Source organism: Malaclemys terrapin, chromosome 5 (genome assembly GCF_027887155.1).
Source record: "Malaclemys terrapin pileata isolate rMalTer1 chromosome 5, rMalTer1.hap1, whole genome shotgun sequence".
Taxonomy (NCBI): domain Eukaryota; kingdom Metazoa; phylum Chordata; order Testudines; family Emydidae; genus Malaclemys; species Malaclemys terrapin.
In genome coordinates this window covers 13,838,274-13,857,572 of record NC_071509.1, presented here as the reverse complement: position 1 = coordinate 13,857,572, position 19,299 = coordinate 13,838,274, and the positions used below count along the sequence as shown (strand labels likewise).

At 44.1% G+C, this 19,299-nt stretch overlaps 1 protein-coding gene across 2 annotated transcripts; it reads left to right on the top strand.

The window, feature by feature from the left end:
* Positions 1 to 706: 706 nt before the first annotated feature.
* LOC128838096 (octopamine receptor-like) lies at positions 707 to 18,710 on the top strand. 2 transcript variants are annotated; one of them, XM_054029940.1, is made up of 4 exons: positions 707 to 907; positions 5,593 to 5,889; positions 15,076 to 15,252; positions 17,964 to 18,710. In XM_054029940.1, exons 2-4 carry the CDS (start codon positions 5,612 to 5,614, stop codon positions 18,664 to 18,666), a joined length of 1,158 nt encoding a protein of 385 aa, XP_053885915.1. In that variant the 5' UTR covers positions 707 to 907; positions 5,593 to 5,611; the 3' UTR covers positions 18,667 to 18,710. The 2 variants fall into 2 exon arrangements, with proteins under 2 accessions (XP_053885915.1, XP_053885916.1); XM_054029941.1 differs by lacking the exon at positions 707 to 907 and adding an exon at positions 5,397 to 5,480.
* Positions 18,711 to 19,299: the final 589 nt, after the last annotated feature.

Here is a 19,299-nt window from a genome sequence, read left to right as displayed (position 1 = left end):
GGGGGGGGGGATTCCCTCGGGCTGGTCAGTGACTGACAGGGGTCAGGGAATGGATGGGGGAGGGGGATTCCCTGGGGCTGGTCAGTGACTGACAGGGGTCAGGGAATGGATGGGGGAGGGGGATTCCCTCGGGCTGGTCAGTGACTGACAGGGGTCAGGGAATGGATGGGGGAGGGGGATTCCCTGGGGCTGGTCAGTGACTGACAGGGGTCAGGGAATGGATGGGGGAGGGGGATTCCCTCGGGCTGGTCAGTGACTGACAGGGGTCAGGGAATGGATGGGGGAGGGGGATTCCCTGGGGCTGGTCAGTGACTGACAGGGGCCAGGGAATGGATGGGGGAGGGGGATTCCCTGGGGCTGGTCAGTGAGTAACTGCCAGGGGCTGAGCGCTATTGCTGCGGACACTGAGGGGGACCAGGGTACAGACTGGATGGGGCCGGGGAGAGAATTCCCTGGCTTCCCGCCCACGAAACAGTCCCTGTTTATTGCAAGCACAGAAGCCAATTGAAATGGCCTCCCCCACCGGACCCCACTGAGCGGCGGAGGGCAAGAAGCCCCAGCCCAGCCAGCGCAGGGGACCGACGTGCTTGGTGCTTTGGGGAAGACGCGTCCCCGGGTGGCCTTAGATGTTAATGCTGCCACTTGGAGAAGGTGGGTGGGCGAGTCTCGCATTCTCTCCGTTTCTGCAGCCAGCCCAGGATGTGTAGGCAGAGCAGGTGCATTTTTAAAAGTAGGATCTGCTGAATCAGAGCCGTCCAGGACTGTGTGCCCCCATGTGCTGCAGAAGGGAGGCACCCCCTGGACGCACACTCACTGATGGAGAAAGAGATGCTGCTGGTCCACCTTGCACGCTCTCCAGGAAACAGCACTGAAATAACTTCAAGCCAGGAGACCTAGGGAAGGAAAGGTGAGTGCACATGCCCTGACTCCCTTCATTGCCAGCTGTGTTTCACCAGTCACTGGCATGGCATTCCCCTGTCCTCTGTGTCTTGTGTTCTGATGTGTGTCTATCCATCCATTCACTGAACCATTTTTTTCCCAAATCCAATTGCATCAACTGGGATAGCACATTAACCTAACCACTTTAATTGGCAGGATTTGAGGAGGAACAAGGAATTTATAATCTAGCAGTGTCAATACTACCTCATTACTTGTGGTTTTAATTATATAGCATCTAGAAGCTGGATTACTACTATTATTTTTGAAAACTTGGAAGGTCAGATGGGGGTGGGGAGAAAGGACGTTAGAAAAGGGCAAGGTAGATTTTCTTTTCTCCAGTTTAAAAGGTACCCTAGTTACCAAAAGCCAGCTACACATGCTTAGTTCCACTGTGTTTTATGTAGCAGAGGTCTTAATTAGCAGTCAATTTACAGTTAGTACAAAGTTCAGTATGGAGACAATACAGAATGTGATATGTATATATAGTGTGCATATGTATACAAACAGCATATTGAAAATGTATATAGAAGTGCCTGTTTCTCATGCATTTATTTTAACTATACAGTTGTGTTCATATCCAGATAAAACACATGTGCACACTGTGCAACTACACTCATCCAAGAAAAAATATAGTATGGACACAGTAGTATAGTTAACAATAAATGTCTGAAATGTAGCCTCTTGAATGTGAAGGTGTAAATTAGAATATTTCTACCTTTGGCTCTGGATTTGTAACCCACTTTGTTGACAAAATCTGTTAGTCTCTAAGGTGCCACAAGGACTCCTCATTGTTTTTGCTGATACAGACTAACACGGCTGCCACTCAGAGACATATTTCAGTGAGTGAAACTTCCTGGGAGCTGGCTATATCTGAACATATTAAATATAAAATTCTGCATGCCTCACTGATATGAAAAGTGTGCTGATGATATAAGATTATCAGGGTTTTTTCCCATGAAAGAAAAAATATGGATTATGTGGGAAGCAAGCAAGCAAACAAAAGCTGGCAGTTGTGCTAGGTACTGATAGCAAGGAAGATACTGATAATGGGAAACGGGGGGTGCGGTGGGAAACCAGCTCCCAGGAAGTTTCACTCACTGAAATATGTCTGTGTCAATAAAGTGGATTACAAATCAAGAGCCAAAAGTAAGACTATGCATATTCTAATTTACACCTTCAAATTCCAGTTGCTAAATTTCAGAGATTAACCTGCCCAGGGCATAGTATGAAGGATGTTTGAATGCCTGTGTGAACAGAAAATGTTTGGCGTGTTTATGAACAGTCACACATGACCCCCTGCTAGACTAGAAGCTGAAGGCTGTGCTATCTATGGAAAGATAATTTTCCCATGAGGTCTTGGATTTTGACGTACGAGTTCAGTTAACCTTCAGCTCCTCCTAGACTATTAGGAACTGAAGAGCATGAAACTGGAAAGAACATCCACTCTATAGTTGCCATAAGAACTGAAAAATTGACTTAAATCTCAATGCCACGGTTATTTGGAGGTTCTTAATTCCTCAGAGAGACTCCTCTAGTAGCTATCAGTACATACACTGGCACAAGTTCCTCGTGACTTGCACGTACTGTCACTGGATTTGCAGGTGAGCTCTAAAGCGTTGGCTTGAAATGAAAAAAGCCTTAAATGGTTGGAGTCCTGGCAATCCGAGGGACTGTCTTGCTCCCCCGGCATGTGATACTGTGACAGCAGTAATCGCGTGAGACAGCCAAGCTAACAACCCCCTAGTTTGATAGAGAGGGTGCTTGGGGCAGGACATTCTCACTGTAGGAGCCTATGTTTTCAAGAGTAATTAGTGATTTTGAGTGCAAAATTTGAGACATCTTAAAAGAGGCTGATTTTCACAAAGTACCCTTCATTTATTTGCTCTTTCAAAAATCAAGCCCCTTTGAAGCATCTCAAACGGGACACCTAAAATCACTAGTCACTTTAGAAAATATGGGCTCCAGGGTCTGGAAGTTGCTTCCCCGTGCAGGTTTGCCAGAGCATCAAAAGTCCTAGGCTTTGGAGTGTTTGATGGGAGGTATCCTGGGGCAGGTGTCGGGAAGGAATTGACTTTGCTTTGTAGCTGGAGAGTTGTTTTGGTAGGTGGGCGAGGCAGCATTTCTGAGGGCTAGGCTTGATATTTTGCAGATGGGTTAATACTGTGGGGCTGGCTGGTGTTAGGTGGGCTTCATTTTGATTTAATGTATCACATTTTATCAGGTTCCTAGTGTGACATGCCAGGGTATAATCCAGACTAATGAGTGTCACCCCTGCCCTGCAACCTTGGGTGCCTCACAATGCTTTGCTGCAGTAGCTCCCAGCTGGGCCACTCACAAACAACCTCCAGTGTGCAAGTCATACTCTGAGGCCTGGTCCACACTAACCCCCCACTTCGAACTAAGATACGCAACTTCAGCTACGTGAATAACATAGCTGAAGTCGAAGTACCTTAGTTCGAACTTACCATGGGTCCAGACACGGCAGGCAGGCTCCCCCGTCGACTCCGCGTACTCCTCTCGCGGAGCAGGAGTACCGGCGTCGACGGCGAGCACTTCCGGGATTGATCCAGGAACGATTTATCGCGTCTAGACAAGACATGATAAATCGATCCCAGAAGATCGATTGCTTACCGCCGGACCCGGAGGTAAGTATAGACCTGCCCTGAGTGTCTGTGTGTAACTGCAGCCTGTCAGCCACATCTAGTCACACTCTTGCTCTCGCCAGCCTTGGTTATACTGCAGGGTGACCCCAACACACCCTCAGCCCTGAATTTCCCTCCAGAAATGTATGTCCTGTACTGCCCAGCCCTCTCCTAAACAGTACAATATATTTTAAATCAATGTATTCCTTAAATGGAATAAGATGCCAGCTTATTATCTCAAATAGTTATTCAGACACTTCAATATAAATACACTGGGTTAGAAAAAAAACAGTAGAACAGGTTTGTTAACTACAAAGAGAGATTTTGAGTACAAATAATGAGGCATAAAAGTCAGAAATGGTTATAAGAAAAATAAAGATAAGACATTTATTATTACCTTACTTAACAAACAATATCAGATTTAAGCAAAGTTTCTCACCACATGATTTCAGCGTCTTACTGACCAAACCCTGTAGGTCAGGACCTTTACACCAGAGTCCAACAAATGCTTCCTTGGTCACTTCAGTTGCAGTGAATGTGATGGGAAGGAATGGGGGGGCTTTGGGTATTTGTCCCTCCTTTGTATAGTTTCAGCCCCCCTCTTGAAAAACATTTCCAGCTGGGCACTAGGACATAAAGTGTCTATGTGGAAGGATGTTCCCTGATGGCGTTTTCTCCCCTGATTGAACTTTCTGTTTTCCTTCCTGCTTGATGACTCTGTTTACTGGTTATGTGCAAATCAAGCAGAGCATATATTCCTTTGTTTAGGAGAGACCTGTTTGCCAACCCCAGTTTGGTCAGGGCTGTGGGGTTTGGAACATGTGTTAATAACATTATACAGTGAAATCTTATAATGTCACATAGAATGTTGCCTCACTTATTTTATCAACCAGCAAGTTATGAGTTTTCAAATGATATCGTATAAGACATGCCTTGTACAAAACTGATTACAATAGTGTAGAGGGTGTGAACCCAGGGGTGTATTCTGTCACACCTAGAGATTCTCCAATAGCTCAGGAGGTTGAGTTTGGCTAGTTGAGTTTCTGGAAGTGAATTCTAGCTGCTGTGACATATGTATGCTATTAGCTTGTGACTGCAATGTCAGCTATGGATAGTACCAAAGCAGCAGACGTGTCTACTGACCCTCTTCAAATTTGTTTGCACTAACACTTTGACATGAAAATGGAGCAATTCAACATTATCAAACTGAAACGGTTTGATGTCTCCAAATCAAAATTTGTGGGAATTTCCATTCTGTGGTAAATTTCAAAATTTCAATTTTTCATTCTGATTCAGTATGAAAATAAATGTCAAAATGTCAGACCTTTACCCCAAATGGAAATTTCATTTTCCAACTCTCTAGCCATGAATACATATTAAACCACCATTCTGATCACTACTGGGAGTGGAACTAGGGAACCTCTACAGATAAGAGCATAAATCTCTATAGCTTGACCTCAAGGACCAAATTCCATGACTAGGAGCTGTAACAGACATATCATCAGAGGACGGGGGGCACATATCATGTACTGAACAATGGGTTATGTTTGTATCCAGCCTAGGCAAAAAAATCTTCTCATCCACCTTGATAATGACCAAGATGATAATGAGAAAATATTTTACTTAACCATCAAATAAGATTACTCACCCCAGGTGAGTGGGATTAGCAAAGCTGCTTTAATTCTAGATTCCCATTGCTTCTTTTTCCAGCGCTCAGTGCTTTTTCCCTGTATCAAGCTTCACCTAATGATGTGCTTTTCATTCACAGGAAGGCTTTTAATTTTCATGATGCCTTTCAGCCAGTGTGGCACATATATAACACTATCGTTGGGATTACAACCCCCCCCCCCCCCAGTGAATCGGTAACAATGACACAGCGAGGGCAGATTGCTCAGGAGGGTGCGTGGGACTTTTTAAGTGAATGAGACATAATTATAGTTTTCATCTTTTCTTCCATAGACCTGGAATTAATTTGCTTCAAAGCCCGTGTTTTTTTTCTTCTCTGCTTCAGCTCTGAACACCGGGGGAAGATGCTGATGGACAAAAATACATCATCACTCTCCAACATCTCCTCCACTGCCCTGTCTTGGGTAAGAGGAGATGGCAACTGGACAGGGGCAGGAATTGGTCCCCGGGAGGTAGCTGTTGGACTGATACTAACCTTTATAGACTTGATCACTCTGTTTGGGAATACTGTGGTTTTTATCTGCCCTGTGGTGGAGAAGAGGCTGCGTACCGCAACTTACATGTTTATTATGTCCTTAGCCATGGCAGATCTCCTCGTTGCTTGTCTGGTCATGCCATTTAGGTAAGAACTGCTTGTAAGGTAAGACCTGCTAGTAATGCACTTATTTGATGGCATTCAGTAGCGCTTAGTTCAGTGGCCACTACGTAGGAGGCAAATCTAATGGTCTAATAGATGGTGCATAGGAAACAGAATGCCTGGGCTCCAGTCCCAGCACTGCTACACACTCACCATGGGTCAATCACTTCACCTCCCTGTATCTCAGTTTCTCTACCTGTACAATGGGAATAATGACGCATACACTCAGGGTATGTCTACACTGCAGCTAGGAGCCTGCTTCCCACATGAATAGATAGACACGTGTTAGTGCTGCTTGAGTAGTGCCCTAAAACCAGCCATGTAGCTGTGGGTAGCACTAGCAGCAGCTTGAATACATACCCACAGGGTCCAGACAGGTTTGCTCTCAGCCGGCTTGTAGTGTAGATGTGCTCTCCCTCCCTCAGGGCCCAGTCTGGCATTCCTTGTGAGCCAATGAAAACCACTAGAGGCAATGGGAATTTTGCATCCTCAAAGAATACAAGATCAGGCCCTCAGTTAGTTCCAGTCTTCAATTTAATAATGATAATGTTTCCATTAAAATAATCTCTTGGATCAGATTGTTCTCTTATTTACACTCATGGAAATCAGGAGCAACCCCACTGAAGTCAACATACCTAAACCAGTATAAAACCAGGGTGAGAAAAAATCTGAGCTCATATATTCAGAAAAACGTCCTAACTGTGTAGCACATAACACTTGTATTATTAACCTGACATATTTTTAAAGATTAAATTATACATCCTATTTTTATCCCAGTAATACCCTTTTTAATATTTCTTCTAGCCCAATCCAACCACCAGTGGAGGAGGGGAGTGGTGTTCTTGCAAAATAAATGTTTTAGCTACATAAACAGAACAGAACAATTGCTGTCATTTTCAGCTGTCTGGATCTGCATGTGATTTATAAATTGAAGATTAAAAATTTTGTTTAACGCTGTCTGCATTGAGAAGGCAAAAATGATCAGGATTGTTTTCCTTTATTATTGTGCTCTGACAGCACGTTCACTGGTGACAACAAATTCACGGCTCTAATGATTGACATGAGGCTAAAAGACTAAGGAGGGATTCGACCAATTGCTTTAGACCCTTTAGGCCAGATTCACCACTATGCTCTGACTGCATTGCTCTCCTCTGGTGATACGAAATGGCCATAAACCCAGTGTAACCAGCTGGTTAAACAGAGTTTGCATCTGCTTTCAGACATCAGCAATGCAAAGCAGCCAAAGTCTACAAGTGAATCTGGCCCTTTTATTTAAGTTTAAACCCTGAGGTGTAAGAAGTAAGACAAAAATGTTCAAATAATGTGGAGAATGGATTTCCCAGCAAGGAGAAAGTTACAAATTGAGTGGAAGCCTATTAAATCGTCTCAGAGGAAAACGAAAACGGTGTTAGAAGAGAGTTAAAGTTACCCTTTCCAACCACATTAATGGACTGTCGTAGTTTCAAACTCAGGAAAATCTCAGTTCAGTTTCCAACTAGAGTGGCTTGAAATATTTTCTATATACTGTTTTATCATAGCTGAAATGTTTAACAGCGATGAATCACTTGGTACAAAACTTTCATCAGGAAGGTTTTTGGGCACTGGGGAAGAGTGTGACTCTATACCTGGGAGGTTAGCATACCTGGGAATGGGATGTGGGAGACCAATGGTCAGCTCCCTGCTCTAACTGATGTAGAGTGCTCTGGGCTGAAAACCTGTGTTCTAAATCAGTCAGAGGAGGGACATGAACCCGGGGTTCCCACATCCCAAGCCAATAGCAGGATTCACATGCTTCTGTTTTCATGCAAATGTTCAACAGTTTGGGTTTCCTTCCAAAGCAGAACATAATCAAATTTCAAAAGCTTGAATAGTGCCTCAAAATGCAACGGTCCAGTCAGCTCTTGTTCCAACATCTTCACTGGCATCACGCTTCAATCTCCTCCCATTCTCACCTGTTGATACACAAACTTATGTCTGCTTTGTTGGGTGTATGAATTCCAACAGCTCCAGCTTTGGTTGCATGATGAAATAACCCACTCCCCTCCTTCAGGCCCATGGGAAGTCATTGGGAATATCGGCAGTGACTTCACTGGGAGTAAGATTAGGGACTCTGCATCATTTACATTGGGGTCCTCATTATGTGCTGGGGGGGAGGGGAGGGGGTGCATGTCAGAGCCCATGTTTGGTATACAGGCTCTGTACTGAAAAGGGCCCCCCAGATTTGTCAGCAGGCAGTTCCTTGCAGATGGAGGCTGGCCAGGTGCACATGGCTAGGGCATGGTTCAGGATCAAGCCAAAACGGCACGAGAACAGGAAGTGGGGGGAGTGGGATCATGATTTGCTGCCTGGCCTGAGAGGGGACTGGCTGTGATCAGTGCTCTGCTGTGGCAAGCTCCCCCTGGCAGTGGGAACACAAGTTAACTGGGGAACCCCTAGGGCCAGAGCTGAGCTGGTGCTTTCCTGATGGTGACCAGGACAAAAGGAGCCATGTTAACGCCAGCTGGATGGAGCAGGGAACTAAACAAAGGAGAACCAATAACAGCCGTTACAGCATACCCAACAGGGGTGTGTTTCCACCAGTCTCTCTGCCAACCCCCATTTCCTCAGGTTTGTTGGTACCTCCATGTCCCTGTTGGAGCCCAGAGCGGAAACTCTGCTACCGGTACCTCTGCCAGTTTAGTCTCCCTCTCTCAAGACTCCGCACTGGAAGGGAGGGCACTACCTCCCCCTACCTTCTGCTCTGTGCTGAGGGCCTTTCTCCAGCCAGTTTGCAGTAGGGATAAGTCACCAGGGCTGGAAGTGGAACCTGGGTCTCCTGTGGTGGCAGGTTAACAAGCCCCACCTCCCCCAACAGATACATCAGGCTCCCTGCTCCCACCCAACTGACAGGTTCTTCCTCTCAATCTAGCCCTACCTCTCCAGCGGATTTGCTTCCTCTCACTCTATGCATGACCCTTAAACACACTGCAGTCCTCTGGAGTTCCCACATTCTTCCTGGGGCCAGGGGGATCCCTAGCTGGACCTTCAGGGCAATAAGAGCTCTCCCTGCAAGAGCTTCTCACTTACCAAACTACCCACATGTCTTCTCTGCCATCTGCCATCTACCTGCTGACACAGCCTTCCTGGTTAGGGTGAGAGGAAGTGCTAGAACCAGCATTGCTGTGCAGCAGCATGGGCAGGGGGGAACATTTCCCAAGCAAAATGCTCGCCTCCCGGAACTGGGAGGGAGCATCCCTCACCAGCAGTGGGAGGGGCTTTCTTCCCAGCAAAGGAGGAGTGGAGAATTTGATGCCACATTTCCTTGTGGGTCAGCAGCAGAGCTGAGAAGGGAGGGGATGGAGGGGTTCTCACCTCCAAGGAAATGGAGGTAACAAAAAAGGCTGAGGAAACCGGTGCTCAGAAAAGAGTAATCTGTCTGTGCTTATATCTTGTAGGGAAGAGGAGCAGTAGAGGCTGAGAAAACAAAAAAAAAGGGGGGGGGGAATGTTGGTAGATGGCATTTCAAGAGGGAAAGTATTTCCATGACAACCAATGGCTTAATTATACAGTTAGAGAGAAAATAACCCACTTAGGAGAGAAATACCACATTTATCAGGAAAACTATGAGGGGAACAAAAAATAGCCTGCTAGGCAAGGGTGCCATTTTAAGCACTGCAGGGGTCCAGCAGTTAGATCTTTATGTCAGGGGACCACAGAACTACTGCGAGGCTCAGGGAGTTAGGAGGCTGCAAGTGCTCTGACATAGCACATCAAAGTGCTGCAGATAATAGGCATCACTGTTGACAGCCAGCACAGAATCCAGCAGCTTTTGCCTCCAAAATCCCATTTCAGCTAATAGAGACTCTCCATTAGCTCTCAGCAGTAGAAGGGCTCTTGAACTATGCAAGCCAGCCACTAGGAGGAGAAAGAGTTAGTTAGCACGTTGCACCGAGTAGCTCAGCACAACACTTCTAACTGGAAACGGGAAGGTAAAAACAAACATTGGGCAGAAAAACGTGCTCCTTAGTGGAGGAACTGATCTATGAGCGAAGGACTCTAATCTGTTGTTTTAGCATTTAGCAATTGTACCCCTGCATTGTTAACTGATACTTTACGGTGCTCAAATACCATGGTGAGGTGAGTCATAGACGGTGTTCGGTGGACATTTTGATTAAAGGCAACTAGCACTCCAAGCATGTTAAAATAAAATGCTCCAGTTTATCATTCTAAATGTGCTGCAATGAATAGGGTTTCCGTTGTTTGCCATTGCCCCCGATGGGTTCCCATTGAAAGTCTTAGTATTGCGCAAGGCGAAACAATTGAGCCTGATCTTGTATCACCAGCCAAGCAGGGCGGGGTGATGACTCCCCCTTGCCCACATGGGCCGTTATCTCAGCACGTTACCTCCTCGTGATTAATGTCTACTCCAACTTCATAGAGCACACTTTCAATATAAAGATATTATTCCTCAAATATTACCTGTACATTCATCTCGCAATGATTGTGAAGCTTGACCAGTTATGAGCTTTCTTGTAGATCCTCACATGAAACTCTTTATGGATAAATATCCTATAAGACATGTGTTTGATGTAGTGACTTTGTCAGGTCGGAGGTGAGAATTGCTTGCAAAGAACAGGGGAACATTTGCCAAAGGGTCTCTGTGTCACACACTTCCAGAATGGGGAAGTTCTTGGTATGCACTTAGCTCAGGTACTATGGACATCACATATGGGGACTTAAAGGTTATAGAGACCCCCTATCAAGCAGCATGACATCTTTGCAGTAAAACCAAGACTGCCATAGGCTAGCTATCTGGCTAGCATATGCCACAAGTACAATAGGGGTGGATTTAGGTTCACAACTTTCCAGCTTGGCTGTTTCAGCTTTTACGCTGAATTGAAGCAGATCAGATGTGCTGCGCTGTTTTGTTCATTAGACACATGCCAAAAAGAACAAGCCTGTGTGATTCAATGGAAGGAACATTCAGTCCTTCCTTAGCCAGCTTTAATGAAAGAAAAGAGGTTTAGTTATAGAGACAAAGGGACCCTCATACAATGCTTCATTGATTTCAGATTAGTGATGCATGAAGAAGGTAAAAAAAGTATGATTCTGACATTGAAATGTCTCTGATTTGTTCAGTATCTATATTTTCCAAGCATTATAAAATAGTACTAGATATCACCACTAAGAAGACATCAGGTCAGCTGGCAGTGTGTACTCAGATTGGCATCTATACTATGCCTCAAACTCTTTGGCCTTCCTACAGTGCACTGCTAACTAAGACCCTGTTGCTACAAAGACTTACACAGGTGATTAACCGTACACACTCTGAATAGTTACATCAACTTCAATGGTTGACTGGAGCTACTTGCAGTGCCTAGAGTTAAGCATGTGCATAAGTCTTTGCAATATTGGGGCTTAAAAGACAGGTTCTGCCATCCGTACATTGCGTAGTACCTTGTTGCACAAATTCTCTTACTGAAATCAATGAGGCTACTTGTGGAGTAAGGTACTATTCTGTGAGCAAAGTTGGCAATCAGCCCCCAATTCTTCTCTCCATGTCCACTAGTGCCTACTAGGACTGACTAGAAAATGGAATTTCTATTCTGTGGGAAATTCTGAGATTTCCACATTTGTCTTTGTTCCAAATCAGAATGAAAAGACCAGATTTCTCATGGAATGAAAATTCCAAAAGATTCCAATTTAAAATAATCAAAATGGTCTGTTTTAATAAGATAAAAATGTTTCATTCTGATAATGTGGAAACATTATAATAAATATATATATATTAAATGTACAAGTTAAACAAAATGAATTCAAATGATAGTCAAAATGAAGCATTTTATCTTAATGGAACAAAACATTTCAACATTATCAAAATGATTCATTTTGACTCTTTTCCCTATCAGAAATGTTGTCAAAATTGACATGTTCCAGGAAAAGATTTCAATTTCAACAAAATTGCATTTTCAGGAGGGAAAACTGTTACATTGAAAAATTTTCAACCAGCACTAGCATCTACCCCTGTCTGGATGCTTCTCCTCTTGTTAATAGGAACATTTCAGGGAATGTTAACAGCATATGTGTAGCATAGAGATTGGATACTCTCAATCTCATATTATTCCTTCATTAATGGCACCTAATATTTGGTACTCAGTAGTGAATGGACAGGCTGTGCTGATGTCACTGTTGATATAACACCTTTATTCTTTAGAAAAAGGTGAAATTAGAGGGAAACAACAGTTGGGTCAGCTAATCCATCACCCTGCCATACAGGATTCCTGAGAGCCTGAGCTCTTTGTCAAGTTCAAACATCTCAAGAGAGGGAGCTTTATAGCACTTCTCATAAAGTTGGGGAGTTTGTCATGATGTCTTTAGCCAAAATGTCATCTCCCCAACTCTTGTGTGGTTTGTATGGTGCTTGCCTGCTGCCCTCCACCCCACACATGGCTAGATCTCAGGGGTGATGTACACCTCTACCCCAATATAATGCGACCAGATATAACACGAATTTGGATATAACACGGTAAAGCAGTGCTCCAGGGGGGCGGGGCTGTGCACTCCAGTGGATCAAAGCAAGTTCAATATAATGCGGTTTCACCTATAACGCGGTAAGATTTTTTTGGCTCCCGAGGACAGCGTTATATCGAGGTAGAGGTGTATATGTGTACTTTGCAGAGCACTTTGGCATGAAACATACTTGATTTATTTCTTTTTAAAACTCCGGCTTGCCAGGTCACTTGATTTTAAGCCCATTATATGACCCTAAATGCATCTATTTTAAATCAGAATGGTTCCTCCTGTGTGAAAAGCTTTAGGAGATTATTGGTGTCTAGAGAGTGTGCATGTTATCTAGTCGGCTGACTGGTTAGGTCACTCTGTTTGGCTGTAGGAGATGCAGGTTCTAGTTCCTGCTCTGTTACAAAGTGGAAGATGTCCAGCAGGAAAGATGTGAGGTTGACAGCATACCTTCAGGAGTTGGGCCCCTGGGGCTACTTCAAAAATCCTGCTTCAGGGCAACCAGGGAACTGGCTTGCACGAGGGCTCTGAGCAGGTCATTAGAAGTGGGGAGGCATCAGGACTCAAGCAGCTTTGCAAATACTGATTGGCAGCAGCTCAGAGAATCAGGAGCTAAGGGGCTGCTGAGCAGTGATTTTGAGAATGTCACCAGAACGTTGGATTTAGGCCCCTAACTACCTTTGTGAATCTGTCCTATCGTCTGTAAAAAGGGGATAACAGCCCTTCCCTACCTCACAGGGGTGTTGTGAGGATAAATGTTATACACTGGGAGGTGCTCAAATACTACTGTAATGGGGCCATATAAGACAACACACAGAGCTCCCGCTAACTCCTCAGATAAATGTTTGTACAACATCCCCTGGAACAAGGCTCTGGTACTGACCGGGGCCTCTAGCTTGTACTGACGCACAGATCATAGAATATCAGGGTTGGAAGGGACCTCAGGAGGTCATCTAGTCCAACTCCCTGCTCAGAGCAGGACCCATCCCCAGACAGATTTTTTCCCCAGGTCCCTAACTGGCCCTCTCAAGGATTGAACTCACAACCCTGGGTTTAGCAGGCCAATGCTCAAACCAAGATGCTAATACAGTGAGTGCCATTACCATTCTGAAGTGGCAGAACAATTGTAACCTGTAAAAGTAGTTTTAATTAATACTAATGAAATTAGTTAAACCAAACCCAAGCATTTAAAAAAAGCATTATCTATAGATTTTATTCCTTTCCTCTTTCTAGCCAGCAGAGCTGAAAGAACTCCAATAGGGTTAGAGCAACTGCTGTGGTTTTAGTGCTAAGAGACTACGAAGCTATATAGTTGCAGGGAAGGAGAAGGGAATTAATTCTCACAAAGGCAGTGACTTGTTCACTGTGTCACATAACAAAGTCCAAGAGAAAGTTACTGCAGAAGCCAAAGACTTATATAAAACTGGTAAAAGTAGGAAGAAGCAAATTGCAGCCAGGTAAATACTATAGCATCGCAGATTACACAGCCCGTTGTACTCCTGCCTCAAGCTTCCTGGCTGGTTACTCATTTGTTCCTGTTTCTCTGACTTTGTTGGTAATATTTTGGTACAGGTGAGTGGTTTTCACTGGCTTACTTGCCTCCGTGAGTCATTTATAGGCTAAATAACATGAGAACTGGGATTCTCATATGAATCCCATTATCCAGAAGCTAAAATGCATGAGATCTGAAGAGGCAGACCAGATGGGAAGTACCGAAGACGCTTGGAACATTGGAGGAGGGAAGCTATTCCAAGCCCAGGAACTGAAATATCATGAGAAGACTATGCAGTTCAATGTTTATTAAATCACAGATGACATCTGTCTTTGTCAAATACAACCCCCCCCCCAAACATACACAATCTAAAACAGCACCATCCAGATAATACATCAAAATGTCAGTTAGAACATAATATAAACTCTCTTTTTCAGCATAGTACAAAAAGGGCAAAATTTGCCACTGAGTTGATTACTGCTGGTGGCTGAGAAAAAAATTAAGACATTATTTTTCGGGAGGATGATAAAAAAAATGTTTTTATACAAAAGAGGCAAAATCCAGCATGCTGAAAAATTCTATAGTGCAAAAGATGAGGTTAATCTTCCAATGCTCCAGATTTAGATGGGCAAAAATGAAGATGTGAAGGAAATTTTCCATATCTATCCGTAAGGACAGCCGTTTCCATGGTTTGGAATCTTAAAATACATGCCTTACATAACTGAGGATTTGATCACTCATTCAAAAAGAGTTCAAAAATATGAGCTGTTGTGAAGACTAGCTCACTCGTTTTGGTTCCAGAAGTGTCTTCTTGAGGCACTGAAGAAGCCGGTGACAAACATAATATATGAAAATACTAATAAATTAGAGATGATCTGCACTAAAACTGCAACCATGCCAAGGGATTCCATTAAAACAGTGTTCCAGCTGGTAGCATAAGTGGGACCGTAGCTATGTCCCATATCAGGCTAAAGCCTTGGGCATCAAACTTGGGGATTACTCCAATTTGCCTCCTAACAAAATTTCAATGTATCTCAATTGAAGCCGCCATATTTTCACTAATCTTGCCAACAGGGTACGACATTAACTTGGGTCAATAGGTTTCTCCATAGCAGAAAAATAATCAATCACTCTTCCACTGTAACAATATATTGTGCTCTCTCTCTCTTTCCACCCCACAGCATAATTTATGAGGTGACGGGGATGTGGCTATTCGGGAGGCTGTTCTGTAAAGTGTGGATCTCTTTTGATGTCATGTTCTGCACGGCGTCCATTGTCACATTGTGCTTTATCAGTCTGGATAGATATTGCTCCGTGGTGACCCCCTATCATTATTCAATGAGGATGTCACGTCGAAGGCGAGTATACTTCTCAAAAGATCGTAGAAATGGAGGGAGGTTTTAGGATCTGTCAGACATTCCATCATCAGTCCCAATTCCAGGGTTTAACAACTATCATTAAACATCCCTGGAGGGCTAACTTGGGCAGATTGTCATCTCTGCTCTGACACCTCAAATTCAAATAGGAGCTAAGCACTGCACACATTAAGAAAGAATAATTTAAGATCAAGAATTGAGAGGAAGACTTATCCAGTGGTTAGGGTGCTAGCAAGGGACTTGGGAAAGCCTGACTTGATTTCCTGCTCTGCCACAGACTTCCTGTGTGACCTTGGGCAAGTCACTTAGTCTCTGTGTCGCAGTTCCCCCATCTATAAGATCATAGCGCTGCCCTGCCTCACAGATGCGTGTTGTGAGGCTAAAGAAAGACTGTGAGGCAGTCCAATACTACAAAAATGGAGACCATACAAGTACCTAGACACAGGCTATCAAGTCTCATATTCTAAAATAGTATCTATGTAATAAGATCCCAGGATTGTCACTCTGAAGCCTAGAATGTCTGTACAGTGTGAAGTGATAGAAACAGCAACAGGCATGGCTGAGAGCTCTTTTTGTTTAGAATATCAGGTTCAGTCACCACTGGGGTTCACTGTCATCGCTGTCCAATTTTTAGGTTCTCAGACATTTTGATGTTATGAATTACACCCATGTACAGCTACAGTAAGGCATGTACTCCATGCCAAGAGTCCTAAACCATTGTGATCTCAGAGGTAACAACCAATCACCACCCTCCCTCTACAGCTAATTTGCATGCAACACTTTCATTGGTTGTGAGGGAGACTGCACAGATGGTGGATTAGTTGGCCCAAATGCCACACCTGTGTGACAGGACAGGCTTTCAGCTAGGAGTTTATTTATATTTAACTCCCTCTAGGGCTAATTTTTGAGTGCCTAAATCCTTCAGAGTTTTTACTCAGATGTGGAACACACCCTTACTATGGGCCATGACAGTTCCAGATGAGCCATTCGCAGCCACCACCCAAAATCTGATCTGTATTTGATAAGAAGCCCTTTGCACCATTAAAAGAGCCCTACTTTTGTGCTTTTTTGGTGTGGAGGATGCGGTAAGATATAAAGAACCCCATGGCTGACCTGGCCTGAATGCACTTCTATGAATGCCCCTTTTGAATTAAGAACATGTTGCAAGATTATTTGGCTAGTAGTGAATTTTAGGTAGTGCTACAGGCTTCATACATACCTGCAGGCACAAGGGAGTCAGTGTGCCCACCTACATGTTTCAGGAGGTAGCTATGCCCGGGAAAATGTAGGTAGTAGGACCCTCCGAAAAACACAAGAATGGCCATACTGGGTCAGCCCAATTGTCTATCAAGCCCAGCGTCCTGTCTTCTGACAGTGGCCAGTGCCAGACGTTTCAGAGGGAATGAACAGAACAGGGCAATTTAGAGTGATCCATCCCCCATCATGCAGTTCCAGTATCTGGCACTCAGAGGTTTAGGGACACCTGGAGCATGAAGTTCCCATCCCTGACCATCTTGGAGGATAGGTCCATCAATGACTATTAGCCATGAAATTATCTAAGTCTTCTTTGAACTCAGTTATACTTTTGGCCTTCACAACATCCCCTGGCAATAAGTTCCACAGGTTAACTGTGCAGTGTGTGAGGAAGTACTTCCTTATGTTTAGTGTAGACCTACTGCCTATACATTTCATTGGGTGACCCCTGGTTCTGGTGTTATGTGAAAGGGTAAATAACACTTCCTCATTCACTTTCTCCACTTCAGGCACAATTTTGCAGCCCTCTGTCAGATTAATAGGAATTGAAATAGGAATTGATTCCTTGAATCATCTCTTTTCCAAGTTGAACCGTCCCAGTCTTTTAAATCTCTCCTCATACAGAAGCTGTTCCATTCCTCTAATCATTTTCATTGCCCTTCTCAGTACCTTTTGCAATTCTAACATATCTTTTCTGAGATGGGATGGCTAGAACTGGATTCAGTATTCAAGGTGTGGGCATGTCATGGATTTACCCTCACCATCCTAACCCAGGAGTTCCAGTGGTGAGGGCAGGTTTAAGCTCCTACCAGTGTTCCACAGGAAACCCACAGGAGAGGGCTGCTGGGACACTTTAGGTAAGTGAGACTTTCCAGGTGCCCTGGCCTTGCCCTCTGCAGCCAGCAATTGAGTTGTATCACTCTCTAGCAAGATAAGAGCTCTAGCTAATAGTATGGCTGCATGCGTCCATTTAAAAAAAAAATCATAAATCTAGATGGGGAAATTAGGGAGTGGGCCTGAGGGCCCCCTGCTAAGCTGTGGCAAAGGGTTGCAAAGTTTGGGCATCACGTCTTAAAAGTGTAAGATGACTATCACCTCCTGACCCTACAACTGGTTGGAAATTTTAAAATGTTTCAATACTCTAACAGAAAAGATTCCCTGAAACAATGTTTCCCCCTATTTTTCCAAACAGTTCTATCGGTCCCTGACACACAGACTGGCCTAAACCTAAGCCTAATCCAAATAACCCAGACTTTGGAAATGTTCAAATTTGGACCAAAACATTGCGTCTCAGGCTTCTCTATACTTACCTCTTCAGAAGCATTGACTAATCTCCACCACACACCTGTGGAGTATCATTAGTGTCAGCTGTTTTCAAAGGAAGATCTCAGAATAACTTGTGCTCCCAAGTTTTTACCTTCCTGCTCTTCCATTTGCAGGTGCATCATAATGACCTGCATGGTCTGGGTATACTCCTCCCTCATTTCCTTCCTACCAGTCATGCAAGGCTGGAATGAGATACCAGGTGTAGATTTTGATGCTGGCAAAGAGTGCATCTTTGTCACCAACTGGACTTTTGCCATCGTAGCTTCTGCCCTGGCATTTTTTGTCCCGTTCATGATTATGTGCAGCATGTATTTCTTCATCTACCGAGCATCACGACTCAAGGCCACCCGCATCATGTCTCAGTCCCTTGAAATTCACTACCATCCCAACAGCAAGAGGCAGAACAACCTGCAGCTGGAAAACAAAGCCACTCGGACAATTAGCATCATTATCTCAGTCTTCATATTGTGCTGGTTACCCTACTTTGTTCTGAATGTATGGCTAGCTGCTAAAGGTACCAGTTCCACCAGCGCAGTCCTGGTTGATGCCTTCAAGATCATAACTTGGTTAGGTTATTGCAATTCTACTATCAACCCCATGCTCTACGCCTTTCTGAATCGGGATTTCCAACGGGCTCTGAAGAAGCTGTTCATCTGCAGGCGCAGGTCTCAGGTGGATATTGGAGAAGATATGGTTTCAATAGCCACTTTTTCCAAGACTGCTCAAGACCCAGAATACAGCATTAAAGTCCCAATGCCCGCTGGAGCACTGAAGAGCAAGCATAAACAAAGTTCTGGGTTACTTGTTGCAGGATGAGACAGATGAAGAATGTATGGTGACTAGTGTGTATTTTTCTTTCCCGGGGGGGGGGGGGGGTTGTCTATTAATTGAAAAAAAATTTTTGGAAGAGATTGGGTGCAAGATTACAAATGTATTTTTATTTTGGCTGTAATCTGTGTGAAACGTGAGCACGACAGAGTGATGCCATATTGTCCTTTCATCTTCCTTTGTGCTGTGAACAAAATTAGTAGCCCTTTCCAGAAGAACAGCAAAGGACCTTAATCTTGCAGCTGAGTTGTCATAAACAATTGGCTAGTTTCCCATTAAAAAACGATTACGCTATATATAAATAGCAGAAAAAAGTTTCCTGTGAATGATTCAGCCTTCATGTTGAAAAAGTAGGCGTGAAAACATGAATTGTGCTCCCTGAGCTTTCAGCCGGGTGTACTCTACAATTGAGTAGGATACGTGCTGCCTAAGGGCAATTCAATACAGCCCTGGTCCTGCAAAGGGCTCAACATTACTTGCATGTTTTCAATGGGACTACTTGTGAATAAAGTTCATCATGCACAGAGGTGCTGGTAGGCTCTAACCTATGAATGAAATTCACTCATGTGCAGAGAGACAGCACAAGACCCAGCCACCAGTGACCTCAGAGGTGCCTAGATC

What these genes read in the sequence shown, in the direction of transcription:
- LOC128838096 (XM_054029940.1), top strand. Translation starts at nt 5,612, where the DNA reads ATGCTGATGGACAAAAATACATCATCACTCTCCAACATCTCCTCCACT. An exon ending in TGTCTGGTCATGCCATTTAG is followed by an intron (nt 5,890 to 15,075) that starts GTAAGAACTGCT and finishes TCCACCCCACAG; the next exon opens with CATAATTTATGAGGTGACGG. An exon ending in ATGAGGATGTCACGTCGAAG is followed by an intron (nt 15,253 to 17,963) that starts GCGAGTATACTT and finishes TTCCATTTGCAG; the next exon opens with GTGCATCATAATGACCTGCA.